This window comes from Zootoca vivipara, chromosome 8, assembly GCF_965207765.1.
Source record: "Zootoca vivipara chromosome 8, rZooViv2.hap1.1, whole genome shotgun sequence".
In the NCBI taxonomy this organism is placed as follows: domain Eukaryota; kingdom Metazoa; phylum Chordata; class Lepidosauria; order Squamata; family Lacertidae; genus Zootoca; species Zootoca vivipara.
In genome coordinates this window covers 44,204,627-44,218,736 of record NC_142591.1, presented here as the reverse complement: position 1 = coordinate 44,218,736, position 14,110 = coordinate 44,204,627, and the positions used below count along the sequence as shown (strand labels likewise).

The following is a 14,110-nucleotide window of genomic DNA, read 5'->3' as shown; positions in this document are numbered from 1 at the left end:
GGACCCAGTGGATATGCAGATGTGTGTTATTTCATTGGCGCTGGGCGGCCTTGTTAGAAAAGGTTTTCATCTGAAGGCTTGGGGGTGGATAGTTGACTGTCCCTGGTGGGGCTGTAACTAGATACAGAGACTGTTGCAAGCTAGGCTGGGCTCCCTGGTGGATGTGCTGATTGGACAGCCTGAGGAAAACTTGGGAAGCATCAGGAAGTGAACTCAATCACCTTGGGGATGATAGGGTAGAACCAGATGAAGGCATTTGACTTCTTTTGTAACTCCCACTAAGGACAGATTGCCAGTGTGATCCAGCCTCTATAACTGCAAATCAGACCCTTTCCCCTATGCCGATTTCATTAGAATGGCCAGCATGGTGCAGAGAGAGAAGGAGAGAGAGAAGGGGAAAAAAGGTTAGACACAGTAATTTTACAGGCAGGCGGGTACAAAAAATCTGCATAATTAAGCAGTCAAGGCTGCTAATAGGGGAGTTTATATGCTCTGGGACCAGGCAAGGGCAGCGCATATGGATATAGCGCTGGATATTAAATCTACGGCATGCAGACTTACTTTGGGGCCCTTAGAGAAAAGGCTAATTATAGAGAGAGGAATTGTGTTTACTGGTCTGTCTTGGGCAAAGATGTTGAAAGAAGTGCAACCAAGTTTTGCAGCTAAACATGAGCGTCGGTTAATAGAGATATCAAAATAGTGCTTGTAGGTTGCCTTGTACCTAATTATAGGAAACAGGAGATTCTAAGTCATCCACCCTTAAAGTTAAATGGGGGGGGAGATAAACCACTCACACACAAGCAAAGGCACGCACAGACGTGTGTGTGTGTGTGTGTGTGTGTATATATATATATATATATATATATATATATATATATATATATATATATATAATTATTAAAACAGCTGTAGTTAAATCTGAGTTCAACTCTTTTGTCACTCACGTATATGTAGCAATTTCTTCTAGTTTAACTGCTCCTGTTTTGTTTTGTTTTTAAAAAAGTCATTGCTTCTAGGTATAAACCCGCTACCAGTATTTAAATAAAAATGGGTCATATGAAGGAAAGCGATAGTAATTCTGGCTCCTACAGCATACAGTAGAGAGATGTTTATGTAACAAGTTCTGACAAGAGGGACATTAACCTTTCATAATGCAAATCAAAGGTAGGGAGACAAATCCCTGGAGCCTTTGGAAAGTGTAGTGAGCTTTACAAGGTGATGGTTCACAGTTTTTAAAGCTGCTTTTTTATATAATAATAAACAGATAAATTAATTTAAGGCAGGATTCCCCTAACCAGGCCTGTCATGCAGAAGGACTTCTGCTTGCACAACGGGACTTGCCCCCTCCCCTTTACTTCACACACACACACACACCCCAAAAATAATAATTTTTGCCTTGGGTGTTCAAGAGAACCCCCAGAACAGCACGTGGAGGAAGCAGAAGGGTATAGTTCCACCTGACAAGCTGGGATGCTTACACAGAGAGAGCAACGTGTATTGGATTCCACCCATAGTCTGATATTCCTCCCTTATGTAATGAAGTAGGCTATTGCCTACAAAAGCTCCAGCCATGATAAACCAGTTAGTCTCTGAGGTGCCACATTGCCAGTTAAAACCACATTACGATTTCTCTGTATGAGTAAATCAAATGAAAATAAACAAAACTACATTTTATCAGACAGTCCATTCAATTAAAAAAAATGGCTCCCTTTGCCTCCTCCATCATATTAGCAACAATCACATGAACCTCTTCATAAATGAGTAACTAGTGCTGATTCTTATCTCATGCTCTTAGAATTATTAATTCCCTTCTATGCTGTTTTGCATGTGGATAATTCTTTGTAGGTGTGGTTAGTTTTAGGTTTCTCAGTTCCTCCTCCCCCCCCCCCCCCGCCGAATACACCAAATTCTGGGATTGCTCTCAACTCCTGTAGCCTCTTGTATGTAAACTGTTGTTGTGTGAATGTGCTGGCCATGGGAACATAGAACACCTAGATATCACTTTCATTTAGGACTGAATTAAGTAGCCTTCCTGAAGGATTTTTGCTCACTGAACTTTATTCAGTACATGTCTAGGGGCCTGTATAAGTTCTGCAGGATTTACAGAGAATACTTAAAATAAAAAAGCCAACAAGGTTTGTATGCGTATATATGAAGATTTTGCCAGTGGGTGGCTGATTGTACCAAAATGTTATCAGCCCTGGTATTTTGCAGCTCCAGGCTGAAGCAAAGGCAGGCATGGGAAGTTAATGGCCCAAGTATAGCCTTTCTGTTGATATCCACATGTCTGTAAGGGTGGTGTCACACCTCCCATTTGATGAGGCAAAAATTACATCAAAACACTTTCTGCCACAATGGAGTGAGAGATGCAGGCAGAAATTAATGACTAACTTAGGCACATTATTTTCAATGGGTCTACTCTGAGTAAAAGTTATGCAACCCAGTATTTTTATTCTGTTTTCAGAACCCAACCAAACATAAAATTTTGTTTTAAATACTAGGAAATTTAAAACACCCCTTGTCTCTTCAGTGAAGCGCAAGGGAGTTAAAAAATTGTGTTTAAAAATACATTTATGCCATTCCTCTTAAAGGAATGTTTGCTTCACAACAATCCCTTGAGGTAGGTTGAGCTGAGAGAAAGTGGATTTGCTAAAAGCCACCCAATGAGTTTTCATGGCTTGACTACATATTTGAACCTGGGATTCCTGTGTCCAAGTCCACTACACTGACCTGAAAACCATCAACCATACGCTCTCAGCATCTAGCAAACAAGAGGAGGAACTCCACAGACATAATTTCTGAACTAATCCTTATTAGTTTCAGTGAAACATAATCCCAAATTTGTGTGCTCGGGGTCACAACCCAATCTTTTTGCTGGATAAGTAGGTAGTTTTTGAAAATACGCTTCTTTTAAAATATGAGTAAGGATCTAGTTCACAATATGTGGTTAAAGAATATATTGAAGATGGTCCAAAACAGGAATACTCAACACTGTTAGTCCTTGTGTAACATCTGTTTTTGAACAACAATGGATTATATAAGTGAAATACCAATATCAGTAAGCAACCTTGGGAAGGATTCTTTAGTCACCATCAGCATTCTCTTGCCTGCTGATAGTATCCTTATTTCAGGGTTACAAAATATGGCACACCCTCTAGATGTTGCTGGACTCCACTTCCCATCTGCCCCATCTGATGTGGCCAATGATCAGCCAATGTTTTGACTTCTATTATTCCATAACACTAGAAGTCAAAACATTTAAAGCCCTGGGGGGCAGAGATTTTTAAATTTTCTTTGGCGATCACTCGTAGCCGAGTAAGATTGTCTTCCATAAACACAGTTTTAACATTCCATAAGTGACTGTGGAGGCCAATTCTGGATCCACACGTCCTTCTACTGTGAGGACATAGGTTTCCAGGCGGGAGTTGGTCGTGGTGAGGGTTTGCGAAGCGTGCCTACCTCATAGCACGTTTCTCCCTTTTGTCCTGAGTTTGAGCATCTTCAAAGCCCATGACACCTTTGGTAAAGGCTGTTCTCCAATTGGAGTGCTCGCAGGTCAGTGTTTCCCAGTTGTCAGTGGGGTTTTTTTTTAGATTTGCCTTGAGAGAGTCTTTAAGCCTCTTGTTGACCACCAGCATTACGTTTTCCATTTTTAAGTTTGGAATAGAGTAGTTTATTTAATTTACTTAAGTACTTAAATTCAAACATTTTGTTATTTTAGGTGCATCCTCAACATCACTCCACGGAAAATAATTGTCACTAAGAATATATAAAAGAGCCCAGTTGGTTAAGGCCAGTGGTCCGTCTTTCACACAGGACAAAACCAGGTGCCTTTGGCATAGCTGCCAAGTTTTCCCTTTTCTCGCGAGGAAGCCTATTCAGCATAAGGGAAAATCCCTTTAAAAAAGGGATAACTTGGCAGCTATGCTTTGGGAAGCCAGGCACACACACAACATGAAAGCAACATGAAACCATTTAAACAAGTGACCATACCCTTATCCTGTGGCAGTGAATTCCATCAGTTATTAATCCATGGCAATATCCAACCAAGTCCTTTCACTAGCACAAAGGACCTTTAACTGTGTAATGGAACTTCCTCTCCCTCTCTGCCCTGCATGCACCCCCTAAATCCATTCTGGAGATTCCTCTAGCCCTCCATAACAGATTTGTGGAGGACGCAGGAGCTGAAATCCTTGTACTAGTGGAAACACTTTCATGGGTACTGCCCAGAGTGTGTGAAGAAATAACACCCATTCAGAATAGTACCATAAGGCTAGTTTTTTTTTAAATAAAAAAGTGGGTTCCCTCCCCAAAAAATAATCCATTACATGCTTACAAGCAAATTAGGAATTGCATCAGTAGAACCACAGGCTGTTAGTTCTTCCAGGTTAATTGAAGAATTACTTGCTATACATTCTGAAGCTGTGAGCATTTATGCATATGCCCTTTTTTGCTCAGGTTGTCCACAATACTGCCTGCTCTTCTTCTTTTTTTGGTGTCTTGTGGCAGCACCTGCTTCCATGAGGCCCTTTTATTCTCAGTGCGAGCTCCCTGAGGTCATCTACACACACAAAGCTGATCAAGTAAAACAGTATTAAGCCACTGTCCTTTTTTCCCTTCTTCTTTTGACAAAACAAAAAAAATGAAACTTGTCAAGAGGTTCAAGGTTAAGCCTGCATGTGTTCGGCATGCTTGTCCAATTGTCCGTGTAGTTCTGAATTTGCATGTATCTATTTTACCTGCACTGTAGCCTACTGGTGTCACATGGTGTTTAAATAAAAAAAATAAACCCAGGAACATGCAGTAGCTTGCATTTTACTGCCAGAGTGAAACTTCACCATCCTACCAAGGGAGCTTTTTGTAATGTTTGTAATGTGCTGCTTTCGTGCTTTAGCAAAGAAAAATGTCACTGCTGGGCTTTATTTTTAACAGACTTTTTAAACATCAATTAATGCAAGCAAATGTAGTGGAGGGTTTCTGGCTTGTTATTTATATGGGTGAGAGAGAGAGGGGAGGGAGGGGCGGAGAGAAGAGAGCAAGCAGCTAGGGAGAGGCAGGTTGTTTTATTTTTAACTCTGAACAATTGGAGAACAGAGAGGGAGACTTTGAAAGGCACAAATGGCAGTCAGGTGCCAAATGTCCCCTGAAAGGCAAGGGGGATTTAGGCCTTTGACTTTACTCCATGCCTCCAAATATGTCATGTAGACTGTGAGTTTCCTTTTTTATTAATATTATTTTCTAGAGCACATTTTGAGGTATAGAAGGTATCGGCAAAGCTGGCAGATTTAAATGTCGCTGAAGGGACCACACAGTTCGAACAGCTAATGGAAATAAATATTTTGACATAGGGGCCAAGAATAAGGGGTTGTTTTTCTTAATGGCATTTACCCCTAGAAAAAGCATAGAAAACAGCCAAGTATATTCAGCTCAGAGCCCACTTATGAAATATAGGCACAAGTGCATATAGGCTATTTCAGGCATTCCTATTTCAGACTTTATTGTAAAAGGGATAATATCATATTGGCCCGAATACAAGCCACACCCATAAATAAGCTGCACCTTTAAAATGGGGGGGGGGAGAAAGACAATGCCCGACTACAGGTACCATTTCCCCATGCTCCTGGGCTGCTTCCTGTGGGGGGAGCCACGCTGCTTTGCCAGTGGCCTTCCCCCTTCTTTCTGGCGGCCCGGGGAGGCTTGGGAGCAGTGGGTGGAGTGCGTGCTGTTGCCCCACACTCTCGGGCTGCTCTCAGGGGGGGAGCCACGCCGCTTTGCCGGCAGCCTTCCCCCCAACAGCTCGGGGGAGGCTTGGAAGCGGTGGCGGGCTGGGTGCCATTACCCCACACTCCCGGGCTGCTTACTGGGGGCAGGGAGTTGTGCTGCTTTGCTGGCGGAATAAGGTCCCAAACATAAGCTGTGCTTTAACTTTTCACAGTAGGAATTTGGGGGAGAAAGTGTGGCTTATATTCAGGCCAGTACAGTAATGTCTGCTTTTCTTTTACGCTTGGTACTTCCATTCTAGCTTTCGCTTGAATTCAGTGTACTATGAGACTTGAACCTTGGACTCAGTCTATTTCCTGCTCCTTTCATTCATTGCAGATAGCAGGTAACAAGCACACCTGGAGATTTGTGTTTCTCTTACCCTGCAGGACACAAGTTGCTTTCTGGCTAGTTCTCTCTTGGAGTATCCATAAGATTCCACATTAAAATGAATATGGACTCTCCCTACTTCACTCAGTAATGCCCACCTACGTTAAAGGGAATGCTGTTATTGAGCAAACACTTCTTGGAGCAATGCGGTCCATTATAGAATTAACCCTAGATACATAGAATTAACCCGTTTTTAGGAGCGTGCATAACAACCTTTGCTGACAGCAACAGACTTAGTAGTCAGTGAAGCAACACCCTCTTGCTGCCTTCACCTCTTTTTTTTACTTCTGAAATAGCCTTGCTTTTTCAAAATATGACTGGGCTAATATTCCTCTGTGGTCTCTCCATTCCCCGTGGCATTGCCCAGTAGTAAATCCCCATGCACATCCCTTTAAAGTTTTTAAAGTCAAGTAGCTTCTTGTGTAGAGGAAAAGAGGCGGCAGAGAAATGAATTCTGCCTTTACATCAGCGTACTTATTTTCCCTCTCTGTTTGTAAAAAGACTGACAAGTAAGCATAACATGACTAGTGCTGTCAGGAAGTACATAAACTTGCTAGCTTCAAGATTTCTGATGGAGACACTTAGGCAGTTTTAAAGCAATGTCTGGGATTCAGAACTGACAGCCCACAGGCTTCCAGAGACCCAAATCCAGAGAAGTTGCATGCACAGAGTTTTAAAAGCATTCTCAAGAACCTTTATTTGCACACCATAAATTTCTTAATTTTAAAATTAAAATCTAGATTTAAAAATAATAATAATTAGGGGGCATAGCTGAGTGGTAAATTGGATGGTTTGGCATGCAGAGTAGTCCATATTTAATCTGCATCATCTCCAATTAAATGGACCAGGGTCAGACCTAGAGAGCTGCTTCCAACTGCTGTAGTCAGCACTGGACTAGACAGACCAATGATCTAACAGCTTTGTATGTACTACATCAGTACATACTTGTGAGACAAGTGTCACTACTGCAGTATTCCCATTTTACAGATGAGAACTGAGCCTGATAGAGTGTGATTTGCTCAACTCACCTAATGATTTGGTTCAAAGGCCTGAGTTCACTGGAACTAGTAACACTTTGACTAAGCAGAGAAATCAAATTACCATGGCTGAAGCATTTTTGTAATTCTTCATTATACCTTCAGAAATATTTAATATTGGGTGGTTTTACTTTTTACTTTTGCTGGAGCTCTCATCAGGAATTGTACGATCAACCTGCTTCGATTATTGGTTTTCATTAAATGACATTCTTTGGTTTGCAGATGCCTCATTTGTCTTTCTGCTGTCCTGCTCTTTTACATTGGCAGATGTATTTGTGTTTGAGTTCACTTCCATCAAGGATCTCCATTCCTAATTGAGTTATGATAATTTAGGGCAAATAACTCATTATTGCAACACTGTCATAATATGCAGTATGTTTGTGCTCTGCTGTTTTGTACCAAAGCAAAATACATTTTGTGCCATACCTGTTCAGAGTCATTTAGAATGTTATGTAGGGATGCACAAAATTAAGTGTGGTAATGTTTTCCGCGAATACAATGCTACAGCAGCATATGAGAACAGGGTCATGTGGTTTTTTTAAAAAGGTGCCGTTACATATATTAAAAGTGTTGGAACAGTTTTCTACTTGCCATTTGATCTGCCTAAAACAAGTTCTAAATATATGTGTATTTTGAATATTACACAGCTAGAAAGATTGTTTTCATCATGTTCTCTTGTGTGACTGAGAAGTACTACTTGGTCTTTTATTATTATTAAGCAAGGGGATAGTGTATCCTAAGGAATCCTTTAAAGAAGGGCTAGGACATGTGAGGTTTGTAAGATAAATCTAGTCTGCGAAGACTTTTCACGGAAAAGCTCTGCCTCTTTATCCTGGGATAAATTGAAGGGGGCAGCAGTGTGAGCAGGGAAGTATTGGTGGGTTGTTTAAAACCTCCTGAATTTGTATCGCCTTAAAGCATTTGCACTTTATGATGCACATAGCAGTGGGAAAGTGCCATTCTGCATGTTTTAGGATTTTTCTTCTCACAGTTGAACACCTGGAAAATGTTGATTTGTTGCATTTCTACAGTTAGAAAATCCGCACATACTATTCTGCTGTCTGCACTAATGGAAACAACAGTATATGATACTTAGTCATTAATCCGGCCATTGCAGTAATTCCCTTTCATGCCTTTTAGGAAATGATTTCTCTTAAGCAGCAGATTGTTTCACATTCTGCTGAGAATGTGAAAGGAAGAGATAGTACAAGCCTGTTGCACTGGACTCTGTAAACGGGATCTCTTATTTCTGGCTGGTGGTTTCAGACCGTTTAGTGACTTAGCTACCCATGGCTAACATGGGGGAACACACAGGAAGTTAGTATTAGTGTTAGTGTTAAACCAAACAATGCCATAGCAGGCAGGCGAGTTCCCAGAAAGGAGATTGTGGACACTTTGCTGCTCCTCCAGGCCTGCAGCTGTGAGCTAAGCCACTGTCTGTTTTAGCATATTGTCCAAACCCAGGTTTGTGGTTTGTTACCTCCAGACAAACCACAAATTGGAAACCAAGAACAAACCTTGAGTACAGCTTCTTGTCTGCCTAGAAGAAGCCAAAACACAAGCCCGGATTCAGACAACACACTAAGCCAAATTATGTCTTAATTCACGGCTGTAGGATCTGAGGAGAAGCAAAGTGGTCATGAACTCCCCTCCAGGAGCATTTTCACAATAAGATACGGTTTGGCTTAATATTGTGTGTGAACTGAGCCAATGTATCTTCACTTTTGCCTTTTCAGTCTTTGAATGAAACCCCCCGAGTAGGAACTATTTTGAAATGTGTGGTACAATTTGGGCACAAATTGAAATAAAGGAACTGCAGTGGTGGTAGCAGCAACAGCAGGAGTTGCAATAATAGTAGTTGTCATTACCACACCAATTGCACATGGCGGTTTCTCACCCTTGAATTTACCACTTGTAGGGTCTAGAGGGACGCGGGTGGCGCTGTAACCACAGAGCCTAGGGCTTGCCAGTCAGAAGGTTGGCAGTTCGAATCCCCACAACAGAGTGAGCTCCCGTTGCTCGGTCCCAGCTCTTGCCCACCCAGCAATTCGAAAGCACGTCAAAGTGCAAGTAGATAAATAGGTACCGCTCCAGCGGGAAGGTAAACGGCGTTTCCGTGCGCTGCTCTGGTTCGCCAGAAGCAGCTTAGTCATGCTGGCCACATGACCCGGAAGCTGTCTGCAGACAAACGCCACCTCCCTCGACCTATAGAGCGAGATGAGCATGCAACCCCAGAGTCGTACCTTTACCTAGGGCCTAGAGTAGAATTTGCCCATTTCACATTGAAACTCTGTCTCTTTCCCCAATGTTGTATCTGGAGACTTTTTCTCATGAACAGAACCATTTACCCCCCCCCCATGCAAATGAATGGCACCCCCCCCCAAGATCTCTAGGATGATGAGAAAATCTGAGTTTGGGTGAAATAGGAGCTGGGGAGGGGAGGAAGAAAGAAGAAAATGGAAAGGAAAGTCTCAGTTTGATCCAGGTCCAGGTTTTATTAGATGAATATTCAAAAGCATTCATCTCTAGACAGAACCCTGGCAATTCATTGCAGCTCCAGTGGCAATAATAAATAAATGCATTTTTTACAGCCAAATGGTTCAAGCAGCCAACAAAGTTAACACTATATAATTAATAACAATAAGCAATTAAAGAGAACAGCAGGTTACAGTGATAAAGCACTGAAATATATTAACGTAAAAAAGAATTACTGAATACTTATGTGAAAAGGGAGTGCATTAGGTCAACTTATAACCCTTTTTCTTCTGGATAAAGGACACACACACACACACACACACACACACACACACACACACACACACACCACTGCTGCTGTGAAACCTTCATTTATTCCAGTGGGACTTGTGTGGGAATCTTGTGCAAGCTGCACAGGAAGAAAGCTGTACAGGAAGAAAGTTAAAGCTAAAACAGTACAACGCATCATCAGAGATCTACAGCCTCTCCTGGACAATGACCGCTCCCTTTCTCAAGCTCTGGGAGGAAGACCTTTCATTGCCTACAGACAGCCACCCAATCTTAAACAACTCCTCACCCACAATAATACAACCACCAGACTTAACATGGACACTGGTACCAGAGCCTGCAATAAACCCAGATGCCAACTTTGCTGCCACATACACCCAGACAACACCATTACTGGCCCCAACAACATCCAACATACCATCTCAGGACTATTTAATTGCTCATCCTCTAACATTGTGTATGCCATCAAATGCCAACAGTGCCCTTCAGCTCTCTATATTGGACAAACAGGCCAAACCCTACGCCAAAGGATAAATGGACATAAATCTGACATCAGGAACCAGAAGACAGAAAAACCAGTAGGAGAACACTTCAATCTCCCAGGACATTCTATACAAGATCTCAAAGTAGCTGTCTTACTACAAAAGAATTTCAGAAATAGACTGGAAAGAGAAGTTGCTGAATTGCAACTTATCACCAAGCTCAAAACCATGGAGGGACCTGGTTTGAACAGAGATATCGGGTTCTTATCTCATTATACATGATAAGCGATCTTCAGCCATCTCAACCCTTGCTTTTTCATGCAAAACCATTTGCAGTCGTTTGCGGTCATCAACAACTATCAGTCAGTCAATCACCCATTTCCACCACCCTTCTGAGTGATCCCCCCTCCCCATCCCCACCCCTCCCCACCCCTTCTCTACATAAGTGCCTGGAAACTTCCATTTCACTGTATCTGAAGAAGTGTGCATGCACACGAAAGCTCATACCAAAATAAAAACTTAGTTGGTCTTTAAGGTGCTACTGAAGGAATTTTTTTATTTTACTTAGGAAGAAAGTAGACTGACTGGTAGATTGCACCCAAAATCTGAAGGAAAGGGGTGAGATGGTGTGTAACTAATATAAGATTATGAATACCACCAGTCCCGAAACAATGCACTATGCTGAATGATGGGGAAATGAAAAAGTTGCATAAGAAGGCAGGGGCCAAACAGCAACAGAGCTAATGTAAAGCCAAGCCTGTTTACTCAGGTAAGGCTAATTGAGAGCTTGCCTGCTTGTATTTGAATGTGTGAGGCCTTTCATCTTTTTGAGCCCAGTGAATTTTATTTTCTGATTTTTTTGTTGGCATGACAAAGAAGACATAGAAAATGGAAAAAATAATATAAGTCATTCCCATACTAATCCACCCTCCACCCACCATGGTTTCATTTGCTTCCCTATTATCATTAGGGAATAGTTTTTCTATTCTCTCTAGGGAATAATATCCTAGGATAGAGGGAATAGTTTCCCTAGCATTTAAGGAGTTATCAAGCATCATTTAACATATAGGCTTGGTCAGTTCCGTATTAATTTAAAATACATGTCCATGCTACCTACTGTATCAGCATCTTACAGACAACTTTTATTGCTATGCATTCAGCAGGTGACTCACAAATCTGTTCATTTAAGTTCATGCACCTACCTTCACCAAGCAATATTAGGTATGTGCACCAACCCCACAATATGTGGTTCAGACCTCAGGGAACAGCCCACCTTGGTCTGAAGGGCTTTGATAGCTGCTTAGTTCAGCTCTGGGTCTGAGGCCAAGTTCACTTCAAAAAAACCGAGGCTTTGTTTCTTCCCATTCACTATGTGGGAAGTAAAACTGCTATAACTCCCCCCTCCCCCCACTTTTCATCACAAATTGTTTAAATTTGCAGACCAGGTAGTCCCTTCAGAGTGGGTTATGCCTTTCAAATTACAGGCAAGTAAGTCCAGGTGTTCTTTTTTATTTTTGGTGCTAGGTGCGGAATCTCTCCTTCAGTGTTTTGTGAGCAATTGGTCTGAAAATAGCATGAGTCATGAGAGAGGTGCCCCTGGGTAAGAAACCTGTCAAACAGCAGACCAATTGGCTAGGCATCTTTTAAAAGTTGATTGGGCTGGTTGGGCGCAATTGAAAGGGGTTCACTTTCCTCCCCCAAAGCCCTAGGATTGGAGATTCTGGGTTACAGTATATAAATTCCCTATGATTCTAAGCTTGACCTATCAGCCGCAACAGAGGTCTCTCTCTTCCCGCCCTGGTATTTGCACACTCTTTCTTGCTCTCTCTCTCTCTCTCTCTCTCTCACACACACACACACACTGAAAACCACTGGATGTAGATGGCAGTAGGCAAGAACCTGGTCATAAGTTACCTGGCGTGGTGTGCTTGTTATTTCCTCTAGGTGTTGTTTACAGTCTAGTCTGCTAATAGCTAGATGTTTCTGTGACCAGCTCTTGTCATTTAAGCCCAACCATGGGGGGTGGGAGCAGATTGCACACATCATAATTAGCAGTCTGCTGTGGGACAGGGTCCAAACTCTGTAAGAAAGACTCACATGACTAGGCTGGGGCATTTAAATGGTACAGCAGTCACAGCAAAGGGGTTCCATTGAGGCCAAGGTAACCTTTAAAAGGCCCTGTGGGTAGAGCAGCTTGCATGGTTGCCTTCCCCTCTGGTGACATACTTCTTAGTGGATCAGTAATAACAGCCAAGTGACCTGCCCTAACCAAGTGAGTGGAAGAGGTACTTGTTACCCAGAGCAACATGGGAGCAGCCACAGAGGTGACAACCACATCACTCCTGGTAACACGAAAAAGAGGTGCCCAACAGTATCTAGTGGCGTTCTTCATGTTCCCTAAAAACGTTAATACCAAAAAAATACAGCAAAAGAAAAGGGCAATGTATCAAAACGGCTTTGTGTCAAGCCTTTGCATATCAGCATGACCAACAAATTTGCTTATTTATAATATTTAGAAAAACAAATAATGCTTCAGAGATAGCCGGCAGTTCTCTGTAGTCTGGTCTGGCCATTCTCCCCTCCCGCTTAGTTTCTTCCATAGGCAGCTCTTGAGACATTTGCTCTACATCCTGAGCAAAAATTAGTTGATGAAAGAGTTGTCAGTAATGCTCCATTCGTATGACTGATCCACTGTACTGTGGAGTTCATATTGACTGACTGCTTGTCTCAGTGTTAAAAGATTGTTTTCCCTGTAGATGTGACTTTAGAACAGGTAGCATTTAGTTTATGCTGCATGAAGTGTCCATGAAGTATCCTCTTTCAATTTTACCAATTTTTGTTTTTTTTGTGTAGAACTCGATGGTAGATATACCAGTACTTCCACCAGTTCCAGAAGTCCCAGACGGGTGGGAAATACTAGTAGGTATTTAACATCAATGACAGAGAAAGCTATCTCTTGAAATATCACCAACACTTTAAAAAAAATACACTTGACACAGCAATACTGATTAAGAGAATCAGTGCTTTAAAATAGGCCAAAAACCTTTTGATTTCAACTAAAGTACATTTTCCATAATCTTAATGTGACATTTATTCATCATACTTCTCCCCTCAGAAACACACAGTTTTAATCACCAATTTTACTATAATTTAATGTGATTTGCTGCTGAAAGGCGGTATAAGGAACTTATTTCAGAGACAGAAATGTCATACAAGCACACAATTAGAACCTAGAACTTAAGGGGATGTCCACAAAAGCTTAAAACATTTCATGACTTGCTCCCCAAGGAACTTAGAAATTGTAGTAGCTCTTGGAGCGAGGTGAGTAATCTCTTACAGAGATTTCTGAACATCCTCGTAGAACTACAGTATCCAAGGTGCCTTGGGAAGAATTGGTATAATAGCTGCTTGCAATATAGACACACACCTAATTTAACTACATTGTAATTCTGAGTACTATATGAGCTCTGATTCCACATTGACTGTGGCCTGGTTCAGACTTTATGATGTGGTTGCCATTCACCAGGCAGAGTTCTCAGTTCACAGTAATATTGCTTGAAACTCAGCATCACATGGGTCTCCCAGATTACAGTGTACTTCCCACACCACTATCTCCCCTTGTTTGAGATGTGACACAGGTGGCCCACAGAGAAGGGCTGGTGTACATGGACACCAACA

The 14,110-nt window shown here is 41.9% G+C and overlaps 1 protein-coding gene across 12 annotated transcripts in view; it reads left to right on the top strand.

The window, feature by feature from the left end:
- The window catches only part of ZNF521 (zinc finger protein 521), a 290,508-nt gene that overhangs the window by 229,322 nt on the left and 47,076 nt on the right, over positions 1-14,110 (top strand). For 8 of the 12 annotated variants that reach the window (XM_035125723.3, XM_035125714.2, XM_035125716.2 and 5 more), the window contains one exon: positions 13,286-13,351. The exons of the other annotated variants lie outside the window; for them this stretch is intronic. In XM_035125723.3, the coding sequence (XP_034981614.1) occupies positions 13,286-13,351 (66 nt within the window). The remainder of the gene's footprint in view (positions 1-13,285; positions 13,352-14,110) is intronic. 12 annotated transcript variants of the gene reach the window in all.